The sequence below is a fragment of the Ciona robusta genome, unplaced genomic scaffold, assembly GCF_009617815.1.
Source record: "Ciona robusta unplaced genomic scaffold, ASM961781v2 AP042751.1".
Lineage (NCBI taxonomy): Eukaryota > Metazoa > Chordata > Ascidiacea > Phlebobranchia > Cionidae > Ciona > Ciona robusta.
The window spans coordinates 173,155-201,000 of NW_028323130.1; the positions used below are offsets into that span (position 1 = coordinate 173,155).

A 27,846-nucleotide genomic window follows, 5' to 3' on the forward strand; every position below is an offset into this window, starting at 1 on the left:
CTGTTGGCTAAATAATAATCCATGTGCGAATCGCCATTATGAAGCAAATTATCAACGTGTGAATTGCTATTATGTTGTTATTAATTGCCAGGTCAAACAACTGCTTTTATGATGCAATGAATCCACGTGTGAACCTCTACTATTTCGTAAATAAAGTAGTGTTGGGATAGATTTAGGCAGTTTCTTTCCGCAATATATCGTTCTGAAAAACTAATAATTCCGACGAACCGGTCTTCGTTTGTATGACAACAAACCCCACACTCGTGCGCGTAGCCGTAATTTTTTTCACGTTGTAAAACAATCTTAAGGGGACGAAAAAATGTCAGTGTATGTTTGACTAAGACACACGTGACGTCGTGAAGGCTAAAATACAACGTACGTGAAGGTTAAACTGCGACGCACTTGAAGGCTAAAATAAAGTAACATTCAAGTCTGTGTTTAAACCTCCTTTATGCTAACTGATGTGTCAATCCATATTAAGACGGAAATAATCAATGTGTAAAATGACTAATATTTCGTATTCAATTGCCAGGTCAAACAATCGCTATTATGATGCATTGAATCCACGTGTGAATCTATACAATTTCGTAATTAGCAGTCTAAATACGTAAAAAAGTTATACATATGTTTAGAATAGGTATATACCGTGTGTTAGCAGGTGGTGAAGGTTCTTGTCTGCCCCAACTTCTACATCTTGATAAGCTGTAAAACATTAAACAACAAAATATTAGTATTAGATCTATTAGTTACCTGAAGTCAGCCACAATGATAAAAGAAGTATTCATATGTCATGGCTCATGCAAACCAGAAAATGCCATGTGTTGTATTAACAATTTGAAAAATAAATACAACACAGAATTGAACAAACTATATTCAAATATATATAATCTTAATAACTATCTGAAAAATCCATAAATGCCAATACATTACAATTAACCTAACAACCTGTTAATGAGTAATTCTATTCGCAAAATGCAGAAATTTTGATGTCAATCATGTACTAATTTTTATTAAAAAAGTAAAAATTCAAAAACACAATATAGTCTGGGGTAATAAAACCACTCATCATACCTTAAGGTCCAGAAAATATAGTAGGATTTCTATGTTTATTTAAAACTTTATTTGAAATTTGTGATGTTTTTTCCCCTGACTTTGGGGTAAAAAAAACATTATATATCCAATTTAAGAAACGAACTTTTCCTCTGAAGATTGTTGCTGACGCATTTCTCTTTCGCGTTTACCCCTGCGTAAACAAACGACAACAAAATTTTAAACACTCTTACACACCTAAAAATGGATAAGAATATTAATTAAAACATTAACAATTTTGACCTACCCCATGCATCAACGTTCATACTGTCAGAACGCACAATATGCACATTACCTACTGTAGTGATCGACGTGTGAAAGCGGGCGATAATAATGCTATCGTTGTAATTCCATGTTTAACGATGTTGTATGTTTACTGGTTTAATGATATTGTGTGAGTCCACGTACCGATATTGCCTGACAACGGAAACTGTCACAATTTCCTAGCCGTTTCCTAATTAAGATGCGTGGCTGCTGGCATTGTGTGTGGACTATGCCCAATGGTGAACTATGCTCAATACCCAGACATTGTATCTGTATTTGCGTTATGTGTGACTGGCGGTAAGCCTGGAGGCTGACGTGTTCCCTTCTTCTCACAACTCTCGTCTGTATAAAAGATGGGTGCGCCATGTTTCGGCACGCCTTGAGCCATAAATTCTGCTATCGTTATCGTATCGTTACGTCACTGTCAAGTTACTAATAAAGGAGTTATTAAGTGTTGATCTGGTTCCAATTGATCGGTGATTAAACGAGGTACAGCATCTAGTACGCGCGAAGAGGAGTACGATAGGACCAGACCCAACACTACCATGCATATATATAAATATTTCAAATCAATTGTTAGTAAGCATCATTTGAGGTAACAAACAGAACAATAACTACAATATCGAGGCAAACTTTACAAGTTTTAATCAAAGCAAAACATTCCGTCATGAGAAAACCTTGGTAAAAAATTGGCTTTTCATGTGTAAGTCAAAAAAAAAGAATCTGTAAGCATCTCCTTCCAATAAATAACTAAACAAATGCATATATAATAATACTTATAGGGATGTGCTGAAGTTGTAAAAGCTGGGGTTTGCCGAGCCCAAGCCCTTATGACGTTATTAAAGGATACCAAGGATATTTTAGGAAATTGCCAAAATCAGATAATATATATATATTTAGTCATGTAGCATTAATTTTGCGACAATCCGCGCTGTCTGAATAAAAATATCAAAATTCAAAGTGCTCTGTTTGGAATTTGAAATCCGCCATGTTTTTTTTGGATTTTTATTTCTATGTCTGTGACGTCATCTAGTTGCAAAACTGCTGTCTGCTGCGGTACCAGATAATCTCATACCGCTGCAGGGCACCGTTGCCTTTTTCTTTTGCGTTTCTCTCGTTTGAAAATTGTTTCATTATGTCCTCAGTTAGGCAACTGTGTGCTCACGAATTAAGAGTCTGACAGTTGCAGGTCGTTTTAATAAAGCAGTCTTACAGCTGCAGGTCGTTTTTTATAAAGTAGTCTTACAGTTGGAGGTCTTTTTATAAAGGAGCCCTACAGTTGCAGGTCTTTTTATAAACGAGTCCTACAGCTGCAGGTCTTTTTATAAAGGAGTCCTACAGTTGCAGGTCTTTTTATAAAGGAGTCCTACAGTTGCAGGTCTTTTTATAAAGTAGTCCTACAGTTGCAGGTCTTTTTATAAAGTAGTCCTACAGTTGCAGGTCGTTTTATAAAGAAGTCCTACAGTTGCAGGTCGTTTTTATAAAGTAGTCCTACAGTTGCAGGTCGTTTTTATAAAGTAGTCCTACAGTTGCAGGTCGTTTTTATAAAGCAGTCTTACAGCTGCAGGTCGTTTTTATAAAGCAGTCTTGTTGTGTGTGAGGGTATGTGTTGTGTAAAAAATTCGCATTTTAAACCAATATTTGTTATATAGATTAACGTAAAAAATGACATTCAACTTTGAAAAATGCCACGGCATCACTTTTAAAATGTAAGTTTGTAGTGTAATTCATATTAAAGTGATATTGGTAATATTACCTTGTAATTGCAGTGAAAAAGATGATGAGGATCGGTCCAACAAAAAAAAGGTCAGGCCATTTCAGGCTGAGACGACTCAAGCTGGGTCGTCTCACTCTAGTGGGCCTTCTCGCCAAGAATCAAGGGGAGGGTAAGTTCGTTTAAATAGTAAGCAAACCAGAAAAAAATGAATTCACTTAAAAAGTTGTATTCCTGTTGACTCGCAACGGCTGTGTTAAAGATTAACTGTGACATGTGTGAAAACTGATGTTACTGTAATCACATGTTCTGAATGGATTGTATGGCACCAGCAAGTTAGAATAAATAAATACCATTCAGTTGACAGCAAATTTAATGCCTAATGTTTATTTTAGATTCATCCCCTTCAAAAAATTTGTATTTTTAAAAAGGTAAGTAATATTTAGTTATTTTAATTTTTCATTTAAATTTCATACTGAAGATATCAAGATAATATATATAAAGTCAATTTGAGTTTTAGTTGCTACAACACCTGGTTTGGTAGGACGGGATATGAAAAAAAAGGGCACAGTATATTCAGAGTCTGACAAAGCAAACTGCTGTTAAGTATTAAAATTCGGTGTTTAATGAATACAACATATTTTTAACAAATGAAAAAGCAAAATAATAAGAGACGCATTTTGAATGCATCCTATTCTGCATCACTAAGATTGTGGCAGGCGGTGTTGGGGCATAAGGAGCGGAGGGAAGTGGATCGGTGGCAGGCGGTGTTGGGGCACAAGGAGCGGAGGGAAGTGGATCGGTGGTGGGAGGTGGAAAGTGGAGGGGTGGGAGATGGAGCAAGGTATTAAATAGTATTAAAGAACCAATAATTGCTTACAAAAATTAGTTAGTAAATAGGGAATTACCATACTTCAGAAGAATTTGAAAAGTAGATATGACACAATAAGTATTTTACCAGAAATATGTTGGTTAATATATATTTCGTTAATAAAAAGTGTAAGAATATGTTAAGAGATTCCACCACGCCCAAGAGGCTCTCTCAGTGTGGCGCTAGGGTTTTTATTTACCAGAACCCTTCGCCAGTAGCCATATTTATAACTGGTTTAATATATTTATTTACTATTAGTCGAACCATTTTCAAAGTAAATAAGTTACTTCTAGCACAGTTTGTCTTTGCACCTGCTACACTATTGTATCACTTTTGAAGTAAATAAGTTACTTCTGGCACAGTTTGTCTTTGCACCTGCTACACTATTGTAGCACTTTTGAAGTAAATAAGTTACTTCTGGCACAGTTTGTCTTGCACCTGCTACACTATTGTAGCACTTTTGAAGTAAATAAGTTACTTCTGGCACAGTTTGTCTTTGCACCTGCTACACTATTGTAGCACTTTTGAAGTAAATAAGTTACTTCTGGCACAGTTTGTCTTGCACCTGCTACACTATTGTAGCACTTTTGAAGTAAATAAATTACTTCTGGCACAGTTTGTCTTTGCACCTGCTACACTATTGTAGCACTTTTGTTTATTGTTTGTTTTTTTTTTCTGTGCTGGGGCAAATAAACTCTTCATCATTCTTTGAGTTGACCATATGACCAGTATAACCTACACCCAAAAGAGAGTTAACGTACAGATATTCACAAGTTATTACATGTAAGGCTGCAAACAAATGTTTTGTTTACTTTTGCCTCTTTAATGCGGAGTCCCACGCAGTTAACATGGAACCACTGAGGGCACTTAGTGCATTGGACCCAATCTGTGTCATTTTTGTTTCGGCAGGATCCACATATATTAACATCAACAGATGTGTTATGAGTGATTGTGCAATGGTCCCACATCTGGCTGTAGCACAATGGTTTGCCTTCTGCTAGCCAACTTGCGAACATGCAGATAATTGCACCACAGCTCATGAAGTCATTCTGAAATGTCCGGCTTGTAGACATTGTATCAACTGATGTGATGCTAAAACCAAATTTTGTTTGCAACACGTTGTTCAAAATCAATCTAGTTGCTTCAAGTTGTTTTGGCATGTTTAGTGCATGCTTTCTTGGATTCAAGTAAAGTAATTGCTGGGTTTTTATGTCAATGGCCAGCAATACCCAATGAATTCTACTTGGATTCCATGGAATAAATATAAATTTCTTGTTTTTTAATGTCATGTTTGCCCACAGTCGCTTGACTGAGAGACCGCTTTTCATACACTGTGCCACAGCTGAATCAGCAAACATGATTTGCTTGTTGTTTTTACATAAACACCAAAGGTAGCTGTCGATTATTTGATCATACAGCCAACCAACACGAAACTGCATGTCACACTCCCATATTTCTTGTTTCTGTTGGGAACTTATGTTCATTTCCAAGGACATTAGTTGAAGATATGTCACAGAATATGGGCCACAACGTAATGCTTTGTCAGTGAGATCTTTTTTAGCCACAATGTGGCATGGAAGAATTTTGTCAAAATTGATGACTTTTTGGTTTTTGCTTTTTTCAGCTCTGTTGCTACAATTGACAGGTTCTGGTTGTTTGGGTTGCAATCCAGTTACAGAATGTAATGAAACCATTTTGTCTGCAACAGCTCCATGTCTGTTTTGATATTTGTTCGGCTTGGGGTGCTTGCGTGGTAACTCATCATACACAAATGATGACGGCAACTTTCTCTTCCTTGTTATAGATAATAATTTTTTATCTTCTGCTAATGGTTTGGAGTGCTTGCGTGGTGATGCCTCACACACTAAAGACGTTGGCAACTTCCTTTTTTTCAACTTTAAAGAAAGAGGAGGTTTCACTACCCTGATGCCTTCTTCATGCTTACAAAGTCTTCTTTGCCAAGCTGTTTGGTACACAAACAGCATCGTTTGTTTCCCATCAATTGTGTTAAAATCAGCAATGTCCATGTCACTATCTGGCTGCTTTGGATGGACACTGGCGATGTACGGCCTAAAGAAAATGCTATCTTCAGGTGTATCGCGACACCATTGATCCACCAGCAATTGAACATTTGCTTGATCAATTTTTGACAGCTTGCGCTTTGTATATGCAATATGATAGTGATTGCTAATGTCGTTCTTTGTTGGAAAGAATCTTCTGTTAGTTGGCTGTGGAGGTGTTGCGTTTTTGAAAAGTTCATGAACCACAAATATTTGCAGATGGCGTTTCAATTCCATGATAGAGCGAACATCTTCATCAACCAGCTGCCCAATTTTGCCAATCAACCTGCTATCCACACGTTGCAGCAAGCCTGCTGCCTGTGTAAAGAAATTAACTCAAATTGATTAAATATATTAAGCTTCTAAAATTTATTTAATTCATACGGATGCACTTAACTAACCTCACCCACAGGATGACCCGAGTGATCATTTGCAGCAGGGAATTGAACTGTGACAACCGGTTCAGACGGAATTGATGTCACACCAGCAGAGCGTAAATGTTTTGAAATCTTTTTTTTTTCAGAAGTCTTTACAGTTGTCATCTTTAAAAAAAAAGTAAAGTAATATAATATATACAAAATTGACAAATAATATATACAAAATTGACAAATCGACAATCGTCCGGCGTCGTGGCTCAGTGGTTTAGGCGTCTGCATCGAAAACCGAAGGTCCCCGGTTCGATGCTTGACGGCGGTACTAATACTGATCGGCGTATGTGTCCTTGGGCAAGACACGGACATTGCTCCAACCCAGCGGTCACTTATGGGTTGTCCAAATTACAGTCATACACAGGAAAAAACAAACAATTACCCACAAAGTTGCATATATGTGGTGACTCGCTGCCCAGACGAGGATAAACCTTCTGTGGAAGTGCGTCCGGTTGTGAGTACGTGTGTAGTTCTCGAATGATGTTCGCGAATCGTGTGAGAACGAGTTCGCAGAAATAGTCCGCAGATGGAGTCCTATATATACCGGTAAAGAATCGGGACAAAAAACGGAACTTGGTCGGACAGGAGAACGAGTTCGCAGAAATAGTCCGCAGATGGAGTCCTACGGGTCAAGAATCGGGACAAAAAACGGGACTTGGTCGGAACCGAGAACGAGTTCGCAGAAATAGTCTGCAGATGGAGTCCTATATATACGGGTCAAGAATCGAAACGGGACTTGATCGGAACACTGGAGTCGGAACATGAAAACAAGAACTTCACTACCGCGAGCAATGGGCCAAGTCTGGCCTAGAACTTCACTACCGCGAGCAATGGGCCAAGTCTGGCCCAGGTCCTCACAGACCTCACCCATACAGAATAGAATAGAATCGACAATCGTAGAAATTGTTATAATTTATTATGCAAATAAAAAATGTAAATAAATCAGTCAAGAAAGATTACATTTCTAAATCATTACTACTTTTTAATTCTTCTTTGAACTGAAATTTGAAATTTGGAAACACACATAAATAATTCTGGATCCAACAGCAGTCATTTGTGGTAAAAGGGGGCGTTCAAGGATTCTGTATGTTTTCGAGAGACCAATGATACGCTCAACATGGATGCGATGAAAAGCCACTCTCCTGTCGTGCACTCGTTGTGTAGCCTCTAGCTGATGCTTTCCTCTAAGCATTGTAGGCGTATTAACACAAACGTCAAATGATGCAAACAAATCCTGCACTAAAATTCCCCGATCAGCCATAATACTGTCAACCGGGGTGAAAAAGTTTGCCGCATCTTGATAAATTTCACAGTTTTCTGCTTTCCTCTGAGCATTGTAGGCGTATTAACACAAACGTCAAATGATGCAAACAAATCCTGCACTAAAATTCCCCGATCAGCCATAATACTGTCACCCGGGGTGAAAAAGTTTGCCGCATCTTGATAAATTTCACAGTTTTCTGCTTTCCTCTAAGCATTGTAGGTGTACACAAACGTCAAATGATGCAAACAAATCCTGCACTAAAATTCCCCGATCAGCCATAATACTGTCACCCGGGGTGAAAAAGTAAAAAAAAGGAAATTTCTTTGTTTTCTTTGGCCTGGCGTAGTTTCATCAAGGTAATAAATAGTTGTTCTTCTGGGGTTAGATTGAGAGGTTTGTACTTTAATTCGTAGGCAGCTGGTCCAAGTGATTGAAAAAAAAATTAAAATGATGATCTTAAAAAACGGCCCAATATAAGGATGGGCTGAGATCAAAACTATTCGGATTTGACGAATCCGAATATCTAGGGTCTAATATTCGATCGAATCCGAATATTCGATGACGTCATTCAACTAATTTACTGCGGTGAAACAAATGAAATTGTATAACCGGTGCATATCCAGCGTCGTTTCTATTGGTAGCGTTCTATCGTAGCGTTATCTGCGAGCCGGGAAATTAATTAAAAACCTGTCAATCAACGCCGGCCGAGTGCATATAAAAGGCGACGCACCGGCTATTGGCCACATGGCATCAAAGGTTTACTCACCATTATAGGATCCAGAAGTACAAAGTTAAAACGTTGTATTGACGAGTAGATTTTTCGTTATGAATACGGTCGAATTTAATTCATATTTTGTTTTATCGTATTTTACCTGTAGCCAGGCATGTAAAATTTATAAATTGTAATAGTTTCGTTAATTTTTAAATATGGAATCGGACATTGTATAAAGCTAAGCTTCTGAGAGTGCGCCATAAAGAATAGGCGGAGGCCGAAAGCTAATAACGTCATTAAGGAGAAAAGGCGCACACGAACACGTTCGGTTTTAGTCTGAAGGCGCGTTAATTTTTAAATATGGAATCGGACATTGTATAAAGCTAAGCTTCTGAGAGTGCGCCATAAAGAATAGGCGGAGGCCGAAAGCTAATAACGTCATTAAGGAGAAAAGGCGCACACGAACACGTTCGGTTTTAGTCTGAAGGCGCGTTACACGTGGTTTCCGATCAAACGAACACGTGGTTCACGATCAAAAATTCATATTTTGTTTTATCGTATTTTACCTGTAGCCAGGCATGTAAAATTTATATAAATTGTAATAGTTTCGTTAATTTTTAAATATGGAATCGGACATTGTATAAAGCTAAGCTTCTGAGAGTGCGCCATAAAGATAGGCGGAGGCCGAAAGCTAATAACGTCATTAAGGAGAAAAGGCGCACACGAACACGTTCGGTTTTAGTCTGAAGGCGCGTTACACGTGGTTTCTGATCAAACGAACACGTGGTTCACGATCAAAGAGACCGCACAAGACTACGAGTTTCGTGAATTGCACTGTTACGAGATGTAAAATTAACTACTGCTACTGGTTAATTCAATTCTGCTACTGGTTAATTCGAGTTAACAAAATTTAAAGAACATTTATTTATAACTGTTACAGAAGATTTTGCAATATTAAAATAAAAATAGTTTTATGATTTTTCGCTTTTAATTACCAAATCATACGCGGAAACATAGGCCATTAAGTAGTTCGTAGGCGCTGCGACTTGTTACTTTCTTAGAGTAAATTCGAACGAAATTTGTGTGAACTGAGTTCTAATGTGAATCCCGCGTAATTGTTGGTTGTAAAATCAAGATTTTTTATATTCAGACGATCACGAAATTACTGTTTTGGCGAATTTAGTAGTGTGTGTGTGGTATTTCGTGGGCAATAGAAAGTATTCGGATTCGATCGAATACCTAAAAATGCGTCGAACAACGCCGAATATTCGGATTCGGATTCGATTCGGCCCATCCCTAGCCCAATATCGGCGGTGGTGTAATAATATAATGTTTGAACACTTTCGCTGAAGTCTAAATGTGTTGCCTGCATAAACATCTTGTCGAAGCATATGATTTACTTTGGGGTTTATGCCGGAAAGTCTTTCCGTTGGTTGTTGGAAAACGACATGGGCTACGTCGGTTATATTGTAGCTTCGATAAGAAAGTAAGGAAGAGTGAACAGTCCCCTTGGCGACAACAAGTGCGTATATATGCCGAGGAAAGGGAAGTTGTTCGCCGAAAACTGGTTGGAAGTACTGACACACAACCGCAAGGAATGATGTCTGAAACACGAATGCGTTTGAAGGAGACGGTCCAGTCGAAACTAACCGACGTAGACATCGAAAATATCGAAGACAAGCAGCTTTTGGAAGCTGTGGCATTGTTTGAAAGTCTTAATGAGCAGTAGTAGTGCAGTTCTTCGAAGACCTCCTCGTTCGAGAAGCCGTGCAACGTTTGGCTCGTTGGTGGGAGGCGACTCTTCCGGCGTCGGACCACGCTTGGATCAGTCACACCTTGTGTCAGAAAACAAAGGAGGGAAACGTCGTGTTGAAACCCGCGGCCTTAAATCAGGTTTGTTTGGTGGTCGCCACAGCAGCCTCCTGTGATATGCACCCAGCCACCGAAAGTGGATCGGGCTACGTCGGTTATATTGTAGCTTCTATAATAAAGGAAGGAAGGGTGAACAGTCCCCTTGGCGACAACAAGTGTGTATATATGCCGAGGAAAGGGAAGTTGTTCGCCGAAAACTGGTTGGAAGTACTGGCACACAACCGCAAGGAATGATGTCTGAAACACGAATGCGTTTGAAGGAGACGGTCCAGTCGAAACTAACCGAAGTAGACATCGAAAATATCGAAGACAAGCAGCTTTTGGAAGCTGTGGCATTGTTTGAAAGTCTTAATGAGCAGTCGTGCAGTTCTTCGAAGACCTCCTCGTTCGAGAAGCCGTGCACGTTTGGCTCGTTGGTGGGAGGCGACTCTTCCAGCGTCGGACCACGCTTGGATCAGTCACACCTTGTGTCAGAAAACAAAGGAGGGAAACGTCGTGTTGAAACCCGCGGCCTTAAATCAGGTTTGGTGGTCGCCACCTGTGATATGCACCCAGCCACCGAAAGTGGATCGATACTTTGCATCACGGATGTTTCTTTTTATGCCCAAGAAGATCTGGAAATACGAGTTGCACTGTCCTCGCTGCAACTGTTCGTCCATGAATTCTTGTGGAATTTACAAGATTATTCAAACTGTCCTTGACATCGACGGGTTTTACAACATGGCTGCCGAGTATCTCGAGTGTCGAAAAGAGAGAGCGATTGCAAGAAACGAGAGATCGGTTGGTCCAATAGTATGCTCTCGCAGTTGGATCCTGGAAAGCGGCTGCAATTCCCGTGTATACTTATGCGTAAGTTCGCGTGTGACATGAATGTTGTCACGCTCATGCGTCAACGCGGGCTGGGCAACAGCTCCACCCAGGTGCAAGTTCTTGTGGAGAGGCACTCGGAAGTCTGGCTGCAAAAAACGATTCGGTACCAGAGCGAAATGCAGCTTTTCAAGAGTGCTCATGCCCAAGGAATGACCGAGAGCTTTGACTACGTTGAGCCGCCGAGGCAAAGGCCGGTGCCGCAGCCCGAATGGTTGCGCATGGTCTATGCAAATGACGTGCTGAGTCGTAGGGAAGAAATCAAAGCGTCCATCACGAGCGTGTTTGGTCGCGTTTTGAAAATCGACGCGACAAGGAAGATCGTCAAAAACTTGTTGGATATGCACATAGAACGGCGAAGTGGCTGGCAAATGTTGGAAACGAGCATGGGCAGATTTTAAACAGTGTTCTGACAGATTCCGAAGGTGCAAGAGGTCTATCACAGCTGGGGAAAGGCATTGTGAAACGGTACGCGGATGCTGGTATACCGCCCCCAGTTCTCTTGTACACCGATAGGGATTGCTGCGGAAACTCCATGTTACAAATCGCCGAGGTTTTTCCTGGATAGCAGGAAAGCGCTTCAGGTTCGTTTAGACATTTGGCACTTCATGCGGAGGTTCGCCGCCTGCTGCACCACAGAGAGTCATCCCTTGTACGGAGAGTTTCTCGCTCGTCTGTTTGGTTGTATTGTCGAGTACAATCCAAATGATTTGCAACAGTAACTGGATGATGATCAACCTCGAACATCATTGTTCGCTAAAATATCGCAGAAATGTGACTGTGCAATTTTAACTAAATTGCTGATTTAAGCAAATTAAAGTGAATTTTTAAGTAAAAATAAAGTGAACAAAAAAAATAAAGTGAACAAAAAAATGTCCACGACGAATATGTAAGTCACAAACATTCCACCATGGTTGTGAACCAATATCTCTAGTATGGGTATCCGTAACTGGATGATGATCAACCTCGAACATCATTGTTCACTGAAATATCGCAAAAATGTGACTGTGCAATTTTAACTAAATTGCTGTTTTTTCCGTAACTGGATGATGATCAACCTCGAACATCATTGTTCGCTGAAATATCGCAAAAATGTGACTGTGCAATTTTAACTAAATTGCTGTTTTTGCTTTTCTGAATATAAGTTTTTAAGTAGATTTAAGCAAAATAAAGTGAATTTTAAAGTAAAAATAAAGTGAACAAAAAAAATGTCCACGACGAATATGTAAGTCACAAACATTCCTTTACTTGTAACTGTTTTTAATGTTCATGTTATTTAAATACAGATACAAGATCCGACACGTGGCAAAACTAGTCGTGCAGGAGGCAGCAAAGGGCCAAGGCCCCAGCCGCCACACCACAAAGGCCACAAGAAGGGCGGGACCCTACCGCAAAAAGTCACGCCGCCAGCAAGGGCAAAAGGTCCCAGCCATCCGCCACAACCTCCCAACCAGTACACGTTGCCATCCCGACCTGCACCGTCTAATCTTATTTGTTTTAATTGCAGAATATCAAACAAACAACTAAAAAAAAGAATTAGAAACGTTAATTATAAACTGAGCAAATTTTCCATCAACAAAGAATATGGTTCCACAATCCGTAACTGGATGATGATCAACCTCGAACATCATTGTTCGCTGAAATATCGCAAAAATGTGACTGTGCAATTTTAACTAAATTGCTGTTTTTGCTTTTCAGAATATAAGTTTTTAAGTAAGATTTAAGCAAAGTAAAGTGAATTTTAAAGTAAAAATAAAGTGAACAAAAAAAATGTTCACGACGAATATGTAAGTCACAAACATTCCTTTACTTGTAACTGTTTTTAATGTTCATGTTGTTTAAATGCAGATACAAGATCCGACATGTGGCTAAACTGATAGTCCAGGAGGCAGCAAAGGGCCAAGTCCCCAGCCGCCACACCACAAAGGCCACAAGAAGGGCGGGACCCTACCGCAAAAAGTCACGCCGCCAGCAAGGGCAAAAGGTCCCAGCCATCCGCCACAACCTCCCAACCAGTGAGCTACACGTTGCCATCCCGACCTGCACCGTCTAATCTTATTTGTTTTAATTGCAGAATATCAAACAAACAACTAAAAAAAAGAATTAGAAACGTTAATTATAAACTAAGCAAATTTTCCATCAACAAAGAATATGGTTCCACAAAAGAACAAAAAAAATGTCCACGACGAATATGTAAGTCACAAACATTCCTTTACTTGTAACTGTTTTTAATGTTCATGTTATTTAAATGCAGATACAAGATCCGACACGTGGCAAAACTAGTCGTGCAGGAGGCAGCAAAGGAGGGCCAGGGCCCCAGCCGCCACACCACAAAGGCCACAAGAAGGGCGGGACCCTACCGCAAAAAGTCACGCCGCCAGCAAGGGCAAAAGGTCCCAGCCATCCGCCACAACCTCCCAACCAGTGAGCTACACGTTGCCATCCCGACCTGCACCGTCTAATCTTATTTGTTTTAATTGCAGAATATCAAACAAACAACTAAAAAAAAGAATTAGAAACGTTAATTATAAACTGAGCAAATTTTCCATCAACAAAGAATATGGTTCCACAATCCGTAACTGGATGATGATCAACCTCGAACATCATTGTTCGCTGAAATATTGCAAAAATGTGACTGTGCAATTTTAACTAAATTGCTGTTTTTGCTTTTCAGAATATAAGTTTTTAAGTAAGATTTAAGCAAAATAAAGTGAATTTTAAAGTAAAAATAAAGTGAAAAAAAAAAAAGTCCACGACGAATATGTAAGTCACAAACATTCCTTTACTTGTAACTGTTTTTAATGTTCATGTTATTTAAATGCAGATGCAAGATCCGACAAGTGGCAAAACTAGTCGTGCAGGAGGCAGCAAAGGGCCAAGGCCCCAGCCGCCACACCACAAAGGCCACAAGAAGGGCGGGACCCTACCGCAAAAAGTCACGCCGCCAGCAAGGGCAAAAGGTCCCAGCCATCCGCCACAACCTCCCAACCAGTGAGCTACACGTTGCCATCCCGACCTGCACCGTCTAATCTTATTTGTTTTAATTGCAGAATATCAAACAAACAACTAAAAAAAAGAATTAGAAACGTTAATTATAAACTGAGCAAATTTTCCATCAACAAAGAATATGGTTCCACATTCCATTTGTTTTAATTGCAGAATATCAAACAAACAACTAAAAAAAAGAATTAGAAACGTTAATTATAAACTGAGCAAATTTTCCATCAACAAAGAATACGGTTCCACAATCCATAACTGGATGATGATCAACCTCGAACATCATTGTTCGCTGAAATATCATTTTAACTAAATTGCTGTTTTTGCTTTTCATAAGTTTTTAAGTAAGATTTAAACAAAATAAAGTGAATTTTAAAGTAAAAATAAAGTGAACAAAAAAAATGTCCACGACGAATATGTAAGTCACAAACATTCCTTTACTTGTAACTGTTTTTAATGTTCATGTTATTTAAATGCAGATACAAGATCCGACACGTGGCAAAACTAGTCGTGCAGGAGGCAGCAAAGGGCCAAGGCCCCAGCCGCCACACCACAAAGGCCACAAGAAGGGCGGGACCCTACCGCAAAAAGTCACGCCGCCAGCAAGGGCAAAAGGTCCCAGCCATCCGCCACAACCTCCCAACCAGTGAGCTACACGTTGCCATCCCGCCCTGCACCGTCTAATCTTATTTGTTTTAATTGCAGAATATCAAACAAACAACTAAAAAAAAAGAATTAGAAACGTTAATTATAAACTGAGCAAATTTTCCATCAACAAAGAATATGGTTCCACAATCCGTAACTGGATGATGATCAACCTCAATCATCATTGTTCGCTGAAATATCGCAAAAATGTGACTGTGCAATTTTAACTAAATTGCCGTTTTTGCTTTTCAGAATATAAGTTTTTAAGTAAGATTTAAGCAAAATAAAGTGAATTTTAAAGTAAAATTAAAGTGAACAAAAAAAATGTCCACGACGAATATGTAAGTCACAAACATTCCTTTACTTGTAACTGTTTTTAATGTTCATGTTATTTAAATGCAGATACAAGATCCGACACGTGGCAAAACTAGTCGTGCAGGAGGCAGCAAAGGGCCAAGTCCCAAGCCGCCACACCACAAAGGCCACAAGAAGGACGGGACCCTACCGCAAAAAGTCACGCCGCCAGCAAGGGCAAAAGGTCCCAGCCAACCGCCACAACCTCCCAACCAGTGAGCTACACGTTGCCATCCCGACCTGCACCGTCTAATCTTATTTGTTTTAATTGCAGAATATCAAACAAACAACTAAAAAAAAGAATTAGAAACGTTAATTATAAACTGAGCAAATTTTCCATCAACAAAGAATATGGTTCCACAATCCGTAACTGGATGATGATCAACCTCGAACATCATTGTTCGCTGAAATATCGCAAAAATGTGACTGTGCAATTTTAACTAAATTGCTGTTTTTGCTTTTCAGAATATAAGTTTTTAAGTAAGATTTAAGCAAAATAAAGTGAATTTTAAAGTAAAAATAAAGTGAACAAAAAAAATGTCCACGACGAATATGTAAGTCACAAACATTCCTTTACTTGTAACTGTTTTTAATGTTCATGTTATTTAAATGCAGATACAAGATCCGACACGTGGCAAAACTAGTCGTGCAGGAGGCAGCAAAGGGCCAAGTCCCAAGCCGCCACACCACAAAGGCCACAAGAAGGGCGGGACCCTACCGCAAAAAGTCACGCCGCCAGCAAGGGCAAAAGGTCCCAGCCAACCGCCACAACCTCCCAACCAGTGAGCTACACGTTGCCATCCCGACCTGCACCGTCTAATCTTATTTGTTTTAATTGCAGAATATCAAACAAACAACTAAAAAAAAGAATTAGAAACGTTAATTATAAACTGAGCAAATTTTCCATCAACAAAGAATATGGTTCCACAATCCGTAACTGGATGATGATCAACCTCGAACATCATTGTTCGCTGAAATATCGCAAAAATGTGACTGTGCAGTTTTAACTAAATTGCTGTTTTTGCTTTTCAGAATATAAGTTTTTAAGTAAGATTTAAGCAAAATAAAGTGAATTTTAAAGTAAAAATAAAGTGAACAAAAAAAATGTCCACGACGAATATGTAAGTCACAAACATTCCTTTACTTGTAACTGTTTTTAATGTTCATGTTATTTAAATGCAGATACAAGATCCGACACGTGGCAAAACTAGTCGTGCAGGAGGCAGCAAAGGGCCAAGTCCCCAGCCGCCACACCACAAAGGCCACAAGAAGGGCGGGACCCTACCGCAAAAAGTCACGCCGCCAGCAAGGGCAAAAGGTCCCAGCCATCCGCCACAACCTCCCAACCAGTGAGCTACACGTTGCCATCCCGACCTGCACCGTCTAATCTTATTTGTTTTAATTGCAGAATATCAAACAAACAACTAAAAAAAAGAATTAGAAACGTTAATTATAAACTGAGCAAATTTTCCATCAACAAAGAATATGGTTTCACAATCCGTAACTGGATGATGATCAACCTCGAACATCATTGTTCGCTGAAATATCGCAAAAATGTGACTGTGCAATTTTAACTAAATTGCTGTTTTTGCTTTTCAGAACATAAGTTTCTAAGTAAGATTTAAGCAAAATAAAGTGAATTTTAAAGTAAAAATAAAGTGAACAAAAAAAAATGTCCACGACGAATATGTAAGTCACAAACATTCCTTTACTTGTAACTGTTTTTAATGTTCATGTTATTTAAATGCAGATACAAGATCGGACACGTGGCAAAACTAGTCGTGCAGGAGGCAGCAAAGGGCCAAGGCCCCAGCCGCCACACCACAAAGGCCACAAGAAGGGCGGGACCCTACCGCAAAAATTCACGCCGCCAGCAAGGGCAAAAGGTCCCAGCCATCCGCCACAACCTCCCAACCAGTGAGTTTTACACGTTGCCATCCCGACCTGCACCGTCTAATCATATTTGTTTTAATTGCAGAATATCAAACAAACAACTAAAAAAAAAGGATTAGAAACGTTAATTATAAACTGAGCAAATTTTCCATCAACAAAGAATATGGTTCCACAATCCGTAACTGGATGATGATCAACTCTTGTTATGGCAAATCAACTCTTGTTGTTATGGCAAAAGGTATATTTTCAAACTGGAAGCAACCACTTGGGTATGTGTTTGTTCATGGCAATTGTGATTCTGCTAAACTCAAACAAATTCTGTTTAGCGTTTTAAAAAAAGCGATGGATATTGGACTGCAAGTGTGTTCTATTGTTTCTGACCAAGGCAGTAATTTTGAAAAACTTTCCAAATTGTTGAATGTATCACCGGAAGAGCCTTATTTTATCTTCAACGAAACTATTTTTTTTTACTTTTTTGATCCAACACATATGTTGAAAAGTATTAGAAACAACTTAATGAAATACGACTTCCACTTTCGGGAACTATTTTATCTTCAACGAAACTATTTTTTTTTACTTTTTTGATCCACCACATCTGTTGAAAAGTATTAGAAACAACTTAATGAAATACGACTTCCACTTTCGGGAACGGATTGGCTGTTGGGGTGACATTGTGAGGTTTTATGAAAAAGATAAGATTCTACCAGTAAGAATTGCCCCAAAACTTAAACCCGCACATATATGAAAAGATGGGAGGGGCATTGGCTGCCCAAATATGCTCTCACAGTGTAGCATCTGGCATTTACACTCATGCTAATTTTGGCTCTCTTGATCAAAAGGCTTGTGGCACAGCTAAACTTCTTGAATTATTTGATAAACTTTTTGATTGTTTTAGTAGCTCCACTTTAAAATGCTCTAAACTTTATCGAATGGCGATGAGAGAAAATTCTGGCCATATTCAAATATTCCGTGAAACTTTAGAAATCTTGAACGAGATTGCAGTTGTTGATGCCAGTAAAAGTAATAGAAATGTTACGTTTCGAATTAAATGTCTAACCGGCTGGAAGATTAGCATAAATGCCATTTTGCAACTATGGGAATCATTGCATGAAAAGAGCAACATTTCGTATTTGTTTACTCGTCGCTTTAATCAGGATTGCTTGGAAAAAATTTTTGGATCCATTCGACAGCAAGGTGGTAACTCTGACAATCTAACACCAATACAGTTTATGCGTTCTTTTAAAAAGTTGTTCTTCCAAAATTTCTTGTCCGTGAATGAAGGAAATTGTGCTTTTGATTTTGACTCTGCTCTGGTGTCATTAAATAATGTGGCTCCACACACCAATCTCTCAGCACCAGCCATCAATTTTGATTCTCCCACAAATGCCAACCCAAATTTTCCAGTTGATTTCGATTTTCGACATCTTCCGATTAATCAAAATATGATTTCAACTAATGCTTTGATGTACGTTGCCGGTTACTTGTTATTGAAGTGCTTAAACAAGCATGACTGCTCTGTTTGTCGAAGAAGTATAACCACTGAAACTATGGACAACAGTAGAATGCTTTGTTTGTTCAAAGGGTACGACAGCAGTAAGGGCATATTTGGTGGTCTAACGGTTCCAAAACAGAACTTCTTTGACTATGTATCCAATTTAGAACAGGGTTTTATGTCATTTTTTTCCAAACATATGTATTCCATTAATATTAGAAACCAGCTTCATGAAAACCTAATTGCAATCAATACACCGATTTTATGTGAAGAATTTCCTAAACACTATCGCCTAAAATTGTTTATAAAAGTGAGAATTCATTACGCTCTTAAATTTGGAAACAGAAACCTTAAAGCAGAACCTAGAAAACACCGTAAATATTTTAAAGTATGTGGTTTATAACTTCTTTTTTATTTAGGTTCCGTAGTGTTGTGCTTCTGTTAAGTTTTAATTGTTTGATATTTGTTTCAGTTTTAATTTCGGACAATTATTTTTTAATATTCATGTCAGTTTTTATGTTAAGTTTTTAATTGTGCTAATATGTTGTTTTTATATTTTTGACCATACCATTCCTAATAAATTCTTTTGGCCGTTGCTACCAAAACTGTCGTATATGATGCTTAGTTAGTTGGTTACACTTGTTTTGTTTTTTTAAATGACTTTCTTTTGGGGCATTAAACTTTTTTAAATTATAAATTAAATTACTGTTACATTAAATTTATTCTTAGAAAAAGTTATTATTACATTAAACATATTAAGAATATAATAAAACATACATATTAGGGAATTTTCTACGGATAATGTCGACGTTCCATACTGACACAATAGCCTTCAAATAGTGTTTACTTTTTCCCTGCTGGACAGTTATGTCGCCCTCTGCTTCTTGAAAGCCCTCGTCATCCAAGTTGTCATGGTTGACATCCGAAAGTGGAGGGTCTTTCACAAGCTCATCAGGATCGGCGGGGTCCGACTGAAACAACATCTGCTTCTGGTCCAAGAGGTACTCAATGCCAATCAGTTCTCCTTATAAAATATATCTATAGTAAACAAACGTTTCTAAAATTTGTCACATTAAGAATGTGGATGATGTTGTACCTGTGTATTTTCCGAACTGAAGAGTTCCTGGTGCCACTTCTTGGCCAAAACATCTATTGTTTACCACGTTGGCAGCGTGAAGGAGTGTTTCATCATAAGTGGAAGATCTGAAGGAGGGGATAGAGCAGCAGCACGATCAGAATTCCATCTCGAAATCCCCTCCAAAAGATAGGTCTGATAGTGCAGGCCACTTGCACTGGTTCCTGTAGAAATTAATCATTAGAAATTGGTTCCTGTAGAAATTAATCATTAGAAATTATCAAGAGATGCAATTTTTAAGATTTATACTTGAAATGAATCTGTTTAGATGCAAATGAAACGACTCCAGTGATGTCGACACCCGTGCACATCTGTGGACTGGTAGCTCTACGTCATCCTTTCTTATGTGGCCAGTTACGACGTAGAGCGGAAAGCCTTCAGGATCCGTGATACAGTCTATATGCGCGTGCTGTTCCTTCCATATAGCCAAGGCACGATCTTCATCCAAAAGGGGGACCCCGAGTGTATCACGGCCCTGCTTACCAGCAAATACCACCAGCAATTTTTCGATCAGAACTTTCGTCTCTTGTGGCTGCCTTGTTGTTCTTTTGCAGTGCAATGAAAGTTCTTTTTTCGTGATCTGGCACACAGCCATGCCAGCAGTGGAGTTTGGGATGCCGCTGATTTTCATTTGACTGATTTTGGCCTCAATCAGCAAGTCAAGGTCCGGCTTGCTCCATTCGAAAATGCACCTTCACAATCGTCCCAAAAATATACCATACAGGGGTGACTCTGTTGTACATCCCGTTGCGATCCTCCTCATGTAGTGCCATATGTCCAACCGTACGATTGTTGTCTCCAACTTTGCTATGAGGCTCCGAGCAGCAGGCACACTTTTGGAGCAGCACCCACGGTCCACATACAAAAAGGTGTTGGAACGTTGGCACCAGAGTAACGTTCCATCAGCCCATGGGTCATCTTTTCAAGCCCTCTTCTTCCCCTTGAGTAAGTACGGACATTAAGATCATCCCGTACCCATTGCCCACGTTGGTGACCCATAAAGCTGTCGATTTGGAGTCTCAAGCCAGTTTCTTGACTACCTTTTTTTGTTGAATCCATCTTTAACACACACTCCCATAAGTGGAGGTAATCTTGACTTTTATTTCGTTGACGCGGGGCAGGACGTCTTGCACATAAACAGTTAGAAGCAACCTGTACGAAGAGACCGGTGTGAACTTGGGTGTTTTCAGGATTTGTGGTTTCTGGATAAGACCTTCTTTGCTTGCACCAACAAAGTGATCGCAGTCGTTCAAGTACTGGTGGCCAAACAGTTCCACCCATATTTCACTGTGCTGTTCTTTTAATTGTTTTTGTAGTTGGGTGGAGCTGTTTCCCAAACGTAGCAGCCTGATAACCTGAACGTCGCAAGCCATTTGCCACGTCAGCAGAACACAGAACCGACGTTTGTGTCCAACATCCAATTGATTCACAATTGCTCTGCTTCAACTGATGAACTTCTTTTGGCATTTTGTACATTCCAGGTATTTAGCAGCCATGCTATAGTTTTCTGCAATGTCCCACCACTACTCGTGTGTGCCGGAAAATGCCAGCACTTGTCCGTTCCTTAGAGCAGCCTGGTTGAGGGCACACTAGCACGGATTTCCAGAGTTTTTGCGGCATCCACATAAGTAGACTGTGTGCAAAGTACCTTGCTGGTTTTGTCAGCTGTGCACACTGGGGAGGTACGACCACAGTTTGTTTACCCTGTAATAAAAACATATTGTCTAAATAAACTGTACAGGGGTTTGAGGCATAACTACAAAAGTAATAACATATGTTTATACAGGCTATTTCTTCAAAGATCTAGTATTTATTTTCCTTTTTTGAATTTATTTTACCTCGGAGTATTTATTTTCCTTTTTTGAATTTATTTTACCTCGGGAAGTCAAAAGTTCCGGTTTGCCAGTTTTAGCATTTTGCTTGAAGAGTGCCTGAGCCACCCATTCGTGACGGGCGGGATGATGAAAAAGGTGACTTCACAGCCGCCGCATAGGACAGAGGGGATGGAGACCGAGCTTTACGGGCCGTAGGGACGAGGGTGCTCCTTTGGGAGGAGGAGCTTGGTGAGGAAAATTGGGTGGGAGCAGGTTAGAAGGGGAGATTGGTAAGGAAGTGGAGGGTAGATTAGCAGGTGGAGTGGGAGAGAGTGGCCGCTTCCCTTGGCAAGATGCCCAGTGACCTTTTGCCAGGAGGAAGGTTTCCGCCATGGGAACGGGCTCCGAGCACCTGCAACTGAGTTGGAACAAGACTGGCCTTACGGGCCGTCGCCACGTGCCGTTTCAGCTGCTGCACGCTTGAAAGCGGTTTATTTAAGATCGTGAAGAAGCACGACCACAAAGGGCAAAAGTAGTTGGTTGGGGACGAGAGGGCATGAGTATTGCGGCGGAGGCGAGGGTCCTTTGTTATGACTTTGACGTCAGAAAGGTCCTTTGAGCCAGCTGTTGATTCCTGGCGTTTAGCGATCAACGATGCGAGATCAGCTAGTTGGGCTGCGTGTTCTAGACTTGCCACTAAGTCTAATTTTGATCCTTGATTGTGGCTAACTAACCAAGCAGTAACTGGTTTGTTGATTATTTATTACCACGGTTATTAACATAGTAAACTTCAACGCCTAACCACTATAGACAAATGGCTAGGATCTAAGTTCTCTTCTTGGCTGATGAACTCTGGTTAATCTTATTGAGTCTGCATGAAAATCAAGGTTCGGACGTAGAACCTTTTATAGTGTTTTGTAGCTGACGTCACATGCTTTCGTCACAGCATGGTTTATCTGTGTTCGTTTCACTTTAGGGCGTTATCTGATCATAAAATGTCCGATGAACGAGTAGCCGATATTATCCTAGCTCGGGGCGTTCGACCTTTCCAGGAACCACATTATCGTTCGCTGTCGTTAAGATGCAATTGAAGTATTTTCTTTGAATTATCTTTAAGTTTGCCTTCGAAGTTGGATTCGTCCATCGAGTAGTTAATAATGAACCGATCCAAGAATGTCTTTAATTTGTGTTTGGATCTGCTAAGTTTAGCTCCCACGCTATCATCGCGTGCGAAATTGCTCAATCATCCACTTATGTTAAAATACTTTCGGGGCAGCTAATAGCTTTGAACGCTGGCCTTGTTGAAATGAAGGATAATTTGTCACGAGTACATGACATGATGCAATAATGCGAAATATTGGTGCAGTATTGAGAAATAACATGCAATGTTCCTACATATCTATACCCACAACAAAAAAAAAATGAAAAAAAAAAGTTGTTGCCGGCCTTGTTGAAATGATGGATAATTTGTCACGAGTACGAGTACATGACATAATGCCATAATGCGAAATATTGGTGCAGTATTGAGAAATAACATGCAATGTTCCTACATATCTATACCCACAACAAAAAAAACAATGAAAAAAAAATGTTGCTAAGGGCGAAACGCAAGGAAACCTATGCATAAAATGAATAATGTACAAGTTTGTGGTAGTAATAATGTTACGGCAGTGCTCTTCAACCGGTGTGCACGGTGCACCCAAAATATGCCTAGGGTGCACCAGTACAAAAGGGTATACAAGGGTGCACCACAAACTTCACACTAAATAAATACTTTTTACTAAAAAATTTAGCAATAAAAAATATATTAAAGTACTTAAAAATTTTGAGCATTGTTTTGTAACAAATTTAGCCACTTTCCTACAGTTTTATCCCCAGTTGTTGGTGTTATGTTTTTTTCGCGCCAATACAGAGTTGCGATAGGGGATTCTCCAAGCGTCGTCTGTCTAGGTTTGGCCAAAGTTAGTATAGACCAAGTTAGGAAACGGCGCTCGTGTCCGCCATTACGGAGCCCACAGAGCGTGAATCGCCTATACAAATGCATGGTCGGCATGTGCTTTTATTTAGTTCTTGTAAGCGATACAAAGCTAGAAAACACGTATAGCAGCGGTTGTTTTAACATTTAAAATATAATTTCTAATATAAATCTTTTTATATAATATTAAATCTAGGAATTAATGTGAAGTAAATTAATATTTTGACTGGTTTTCGGCGTACAGTGTGGTTTAACAAGGTACTTTACGTTGGCGATTAAGACTAGCACCAATCAGCTTAGTTTACATAATAGTATATGATCATACCTACCTACGAATCTACAGAGCCATTCTTTACTACATTTATAATCCAACATGAGTGGACATGCAGCTGTTCGCGTTTTCCGATTTCATAAAGACCCGTAACGCAAAATAGGTAGCATACTAATTCAAGCAGAGGACCAAAAATAGTAACTTAGCATTGTTTTCCTCAGTGTCACTTCCGATATTAGGCAAATTTTACACAGATACCTTAAGTTTCGTTGCCAGGTATACGTGTTAGGTTTGTGAGCCAAAAAGTAAAATCAAGTTTGTGAGCCAAAAAGTAAAATCACGGCAATGTTCATGCAAAACTGCGGCTAGACCAGTTTATGGTAATGTTATGCGTTTGTATTTATGGTAATGTTATTTTTGTTTGTATTTTTATATTTTAAACATGTTCTTTCAAGACTCGTTGTTTTACAATCCGTTTCCTAACTTTGGTCAATACTAACATAGGGTTTCGCAAGGCATTTTTAGCCCTGAAAACGCATTGTAGGGATGCTAGAACAGAATTTGTGTACAAATTAGCTAAAATGCACACACACGGACATGTGGGCTAGCATTTTATTTGAATATAGTTGTTGAATTAGGTGGTATTACTCTAATCAGTGCGATATATATGTACAAACTTATCAAATCTTGTTGGATGCTCAACATTTTATGGTTGTTTTGTCTGATCACTTTTTATGAGATTTTGTACAAAAGTTGATAGGTAAAAAAGTATATCACTATGGTTTTGGATAAGATTTGGTGTTGGATATAGCAGGAATAGATTCTATGAGATATTTAAGTGGGGAAACATACTTTCCTCTTTTAATAAAAAAATATCCATGACCATGCGCAACCATTCGGGCTGCATCACATGTACTCCTTGCCTCGGCGGCTCAACCTAGTCAAGGATCTTGGTCATCAGCATTCTTGAAAAGCTGCATTTCGCTCTGGTACTTAATCGTTTTTTAAAAGCCAGACTTCCGAAAGTGCCTTTCCACAAGAACCTACCCCGCGTTTACGCATGGGCGTGACAACATTCATGTCACACGCGAACTTACGCATAAGTATACACGGGAACTACAGCCGCTTTCCAGGATTCAATTGCGAGAGCATACTAGGAGCAACTGATCTCTCGTTTCTTGCAATCGCGACATTGAGTATTCCCAGACGGTCACCCATTCAAGTACTAACTGAACCCGAGATTGCTTGACTTCCGAGATCGGACGAGATCGGGTACTTTCAATCTGGTATGGAGATAGGAAGAATACTTTATTGAATCTTGATTAATATATAGTTAACGTAAATTAAAAAAATCATTTTATACCAAAAGCGTATTTTTGAAAATTTTGTTTTATAATTATTGCCTAACTCATTCAGTATTCCCAGACGGTCACCCATTCAAGTACTAACTGAACCCGAGATTGCTTGACTTCCGAGATCGGACGAGATCAGGTACTTCCAATCTGGTATGGAGATAGGCAGAATTATGTATTGAATCTTGATTAATATGTTATTAACGTAAATTAAAAAATCATTTTATACCAAAAGCGTATTTTTGAAAATTTTGTTTTATAATCATTGCCTAACTCATTCAGTATTCCCAGACGGTCACCCATTCAAGTACTAACTGAACCCGAGATTGCTTGACTTCCGAGATCGGACGAGATCGGGTACTTTCAATCTGGTATGGAGATAGGCAGAATTATGTTTTGAATCTTGATTAATATATTGTTAACGTAAATTAAAAAAATCATTTTATACCAAAAGCATATTTTTGAAAATTTTGTTTTATAATCATTGCCTAACTCATTCAGTATTCCCAGACGGTCACCCATTCAAGTACTAACTGAACCCGAGATTGCTTGACTTCCGAGATCGGACGAGATCGGGTACTTTCAATCTGGTATGGAGATAGGCAGAATAACGTATTGAATCTTGATTAATATATTGTTAACGTAAATTAAAAAAATCATTTCCTACCAAAAGCGTATTTTTGAAAATTTTGTTTTATAATCATTGCCTAACTCATTCAGTATTCCCAGACGGTCACCCATTCAAGTACTAACTGAACCCGAGATTGCTTGACTTCCGAGATCGGACGAGATCGGGTACTTTCAATCTGGTATGGAGATAGGCAGAATTATGTTTTGAATCTTGATTAATATATTGTTAACGTAAATTAAAAAAATCATTTTATACCAAAAGGATATTTTTGAAAATTTTGTTTTATAATCATTGCCTAACTCATTCAGTATTCCCAGACGGTCACCCATTCAAGTACTAACTGAACCCGAGATTGCTTGACTTCCGAGATCGGACGAGATCGGGTACTTTCAATCTGGTATGGAGATAGGCAGAATAACGTATTGAATCTTGATTAATATATTGTTAACGTAAATTAAAAAAATCATTTCCTACCAAAAGCGTATTTTTGAAAATTTTGTTTTATAATCATTGCCTAACTCATTCAGTATTCCCAGACGGTCACCCATTCAAGTACTAACTGAACCCGAGATTGCTTGACTTCCGAGATCGGACGAGATCGGGTACTTTCAATCTGGTATGGAGATAGGCAGAATTATGTTTTGAATCTTGATTAATATGTTGTTAACGTAAATTAAAAAAATCATTTTATACCAAAAGCGTATTTTTGAAAATTTTGTTTTATAATTATTGCCTAACTCATTCAGTATTCCCAGACGGTCACCCATTCAAGTACTAACTGAACCCGAGATTGCTTGACTTCCGAGATCGGGTACTTTCAATCTGGTATGTAGTTAGGCAGAATTATGTTCTGAATCTTGATTAATATATAGTTACCGTAAATTAAAAATTTATTTTATACCAAAAGCGTATTTTTGAAAATTTATTTTTATAATCATTGCCTAACTCATTCAGTATTCCCAGACGGTCACCCATTCAAGTACTAACTGAACCCGAGATTGCTTGACTTTCGAGATCGGGTACTTTCAATCTGGTATGGAGATAGGCAGAATACTTTATTGAATCTTGATTAATATATTGTTAAGGTAAATTAAAAAATCATTTCATACCAAAAGCGTATTTTTGAAAATTTTGTTTTATAATCATTGCCTAACTCATTCAGTATTCCCAGACGGTCACCCATTCAAGTACTAAGTGAACCCGAGATTGCTTGACTTCCGAGATCGGACGAGATCGGGTACTTCCAATCTGGTATGGAGATAGGCAGAATTATGTATTGAATCTTGATTAATATGCTGTTAACGTAAATTAAAAAATCATTTTATACCAAAAGCGTATTTTTGAAAATTTTGTTTCATAATTATTGCCTAACTCATTCAGTATTCCCAGACGGTCACCCATTCAAGTACTAACTGAACCCGAGATTGCTTGACTTCCGAGATCGGACGAGATCGGGTACTTTCAATCTGGTATGGAGATAGGCAGAATAACGTATTGAATCTTGATTAATATATTGTTAACGTAAATTAAAAAAATCATTTCCTACCAAAAGAGTATTTTTGAAAATTTTGTTTTATAATCATTGCCTAACTCATTCAGTATTCCCAGACGGTCACCCATTCAAGTACTAACTGAACCCGAGATTGCTTGACTTCCGAGATCGGACGAGATCGGGTACTTTCAATCTGGTATGGAGATAGGCAGAATTATGTTTTGAATCTTGATTAATATATTGTTAACGTAAATTAAAAAAATCATTTTATACCAAAAGGATATTTTTGAAAATTTTGTTTTATAATCATTGCCTAACTCATTCAGTATTCCCAGACGGTCACCCATTCAAGTACTAACTGAACCCGAGATTGCTTGACTTCCGAGATCGGACGAGATCGGGTACTTTCAATCTGGTATGGAGATAGGCAGAATAACGTATTGAATCTTGATTAATATATTGTTAACGTAAATTAAAAAAATCATTTCCTACCAAAAGCGTATTTTTGAAAATTTTGTTTTATAATCATTGCCTAACTCATTCAGTATTCCCAGACGGTCACCCATTCAAGTACTAACTGAACCCGAGATTGCTTGACTTCCGAGATCGGATACTTCCAATCTGGTATGGAGATAGGCAGAATTATGTATTGAA

At 38.9% G+C, this 27,846-nt stretch overlaps 1 protein-coding gene, 1 long non-coding RNA gene, 8 other non-coding genes and 6 pseudogenes across 11 annotated transcripts; 1 reads left to right on the forward strand and 15 right to left on the reverse strand.

The window, feature by feature from the left end:
• Window positions 1–1,888: 1,888 nt before the first annotated feature.
• On the forward strand, window positions 1,889–3,750 carry LOC149723248 (uncharacterized). Of its 2 annotated transcripts, XR_016387022.1 has the most exons (3): window positions 1,889–3,062; window positions 3,123–3,239; window positions 3,463–3,750. It is a non-coding gene; the product is annotated as an uncharacterized LOC149723248 (long non-coding RNA). The 2 variants fall into 2 exon arrangements; XR_016387023.1 differs by having other exon boundaries at window positions 3,123–3,498.
• Window positions 3,751–4,216: 466 nt separating this feature from the next.
• Window positions 4,217–6,579, reverse strand: LOC149723249 (uncharacterized). The gene is made up of 2 exons (XM_089893636.1): window positions 6,400–6,579; window positions 4,217–6,316 (listed from the first exon to the last, which is right to left on the reverse strand). Exons 1-2 carry the CDS (start codon window positions 6,538–6,540, stop codon window positions 4,706–4,708), a joined length of 1,752 nt encoding a protein of 583 aa, XP_089749762.1. The 5' UTR covers window positions 6,541–6,579; the 3' UTR covers window positions 4,217–4,705.
• Window positions 6,580–24,897: 18,318 nt separating this feature from the next.
• LOC149723250 (5S ribosomal RNA) lies at window positions 24,898–25,015 on the reverse strand (annotated as a pseudogene).
• A 102-nt stretch (window positions 25,016–25,117) lies between these two features.
• Window positions 25,118–25,236, reverse strand: LOC149723251 (5S ribosomal RNA; annotated as a pseudogene).
• A 99-nt stretch (window positions 25,237–25,335) lies between these two features.
• On the reverse strand, window positions 25,336–25,454 carry LOC149723252 (5S ribosomal RNA). The gene has a single exon (XR_016387056.1). It is a non-coding gene; the product is annotated as a 5S ribosomal RNA (ribosomal RNA).
• A 100-nt stretch (window positions 25,455–25,554) lies between these two features.
• LOC149723253 (5S ribosomal RNA) lies at window positions 25,555–25,673 on the reverse strand. Its single transcript, XR_016387057.1, has one exon. It is a non-coding gene; the product is annotated as a 5S ribosomal RNA (ribosomal RNA).
• A 100-nt stretch (window positions 25,674–25,773) lies between these two features.
• Window positions 25,774–25,892, reverse strand: LOC149723254 (5S ribosomal RNA). The gene has a single exon (XR_016387058.1). It is a non-coding gene; the product is annotated as a 5S ribosomal RNA (ribosomal RNA).
• A 100-nt stretch (window positions 25,893–25,992) lies between these two features.
• On the reverse strand, window positions 25,993–26,111 carry LOC149723255 (5S ribosomal RNA). The gene has a single exon (XR_016387059.1). It is a non-coding gene; the product is annotated as a 5S ribosomal RNA (ribosomal RNA).
• Window positions 26,112–26,211: 100 nt separating this feature from the next.
• On the reverse strand, window positions 26,212–26,330 carry LOC149723256 (5S ribosomal RNA). The gene has a single exon (XR_016387060.1). It is a non-coding gene; the product is annotated as a 5S ribosomal RNA (ribosomal RNA).
• A 100-nt stretch (window positions 26,331–26,430) lies between these two features.
• Window positions 26,431–26,539, reverse strand: LOC149723257 (5S ribosomal RNA; annotated as a pseudogene).
• Window positions 26,540–26,638: 99 nt separating this feature from the next.
• Window positions 26,639–26,747, reverse strand: LOC149723258 (5S ribosomal RNA; annotated as a pseudogene).
• A 99-nt stretch (window positions 26,748–26,846) lies between these two features.
• On the reverse strand, window positions 26,847–26,965 carry LOC149723259 (5S ribosomal RNA; annotated as a pseudogene).
• Window positions 26,966–27,064: 99 nt separating this feature from the next.
• LOC149723260 (5S ribosomal RNA) lies at window positions 27,065–27,183 on the reverse strand. The gene has a single exon (XR_016387061.1). It is a non-coding gene; the product is annotated as a 5S ribosomal RNA (ribosomal RNA).
• A 100-nt stretch (window positions 27,184–27,283) lies between these two features.
• Window positions 27,284–27,402, reverse strand: LOC149723261 (5S ribosomal RNA). The gene has a single exon (XR_016387062.1). It is a non-coding gene; the product is annotated as a 5S ribosomal RNA (ribosomal RNA).
• Window positions 27,403–27,502: 100 nt separating this feature from the next.
• Window positions 27,503–27,621, reverse strand: LOC149723262 (5S ribosomal RNA). The gene has a single exon (XR_016387063.1). It is a non-coding gene; the product is annotated as a 5S ribosomal RNA (ribosomal RNA).
• Window positions 27,622–27,721: 100 nt separating this feature from the next.
• On the reverse strand, window positions 27,722–27,830 carry LOC149723263 (5S ribosomal RNA; annotated as a pseudogene).
• Between the last annotated feature and the right edge of the window lie 16 nt (window positions 27,831–27,846).

Bases quoted from the DNA above. Each gene is read 5' to 3' on its own strand.
- LOC149723249 (XM_089893636.1), bottom strand. From the start codon at position 6,540: ATGACAACTGTAAAGACTTCTGAAAAAAAAAAGATTTCAAAACATTTA. The intron at 6,317-6,399 runs GTTAGTTAAGTG...TTCTTTACACAG, and splicing joins CGGGTCATCCTGTGGGTGAG to GCAGCAGGCTTGCTGCAACG.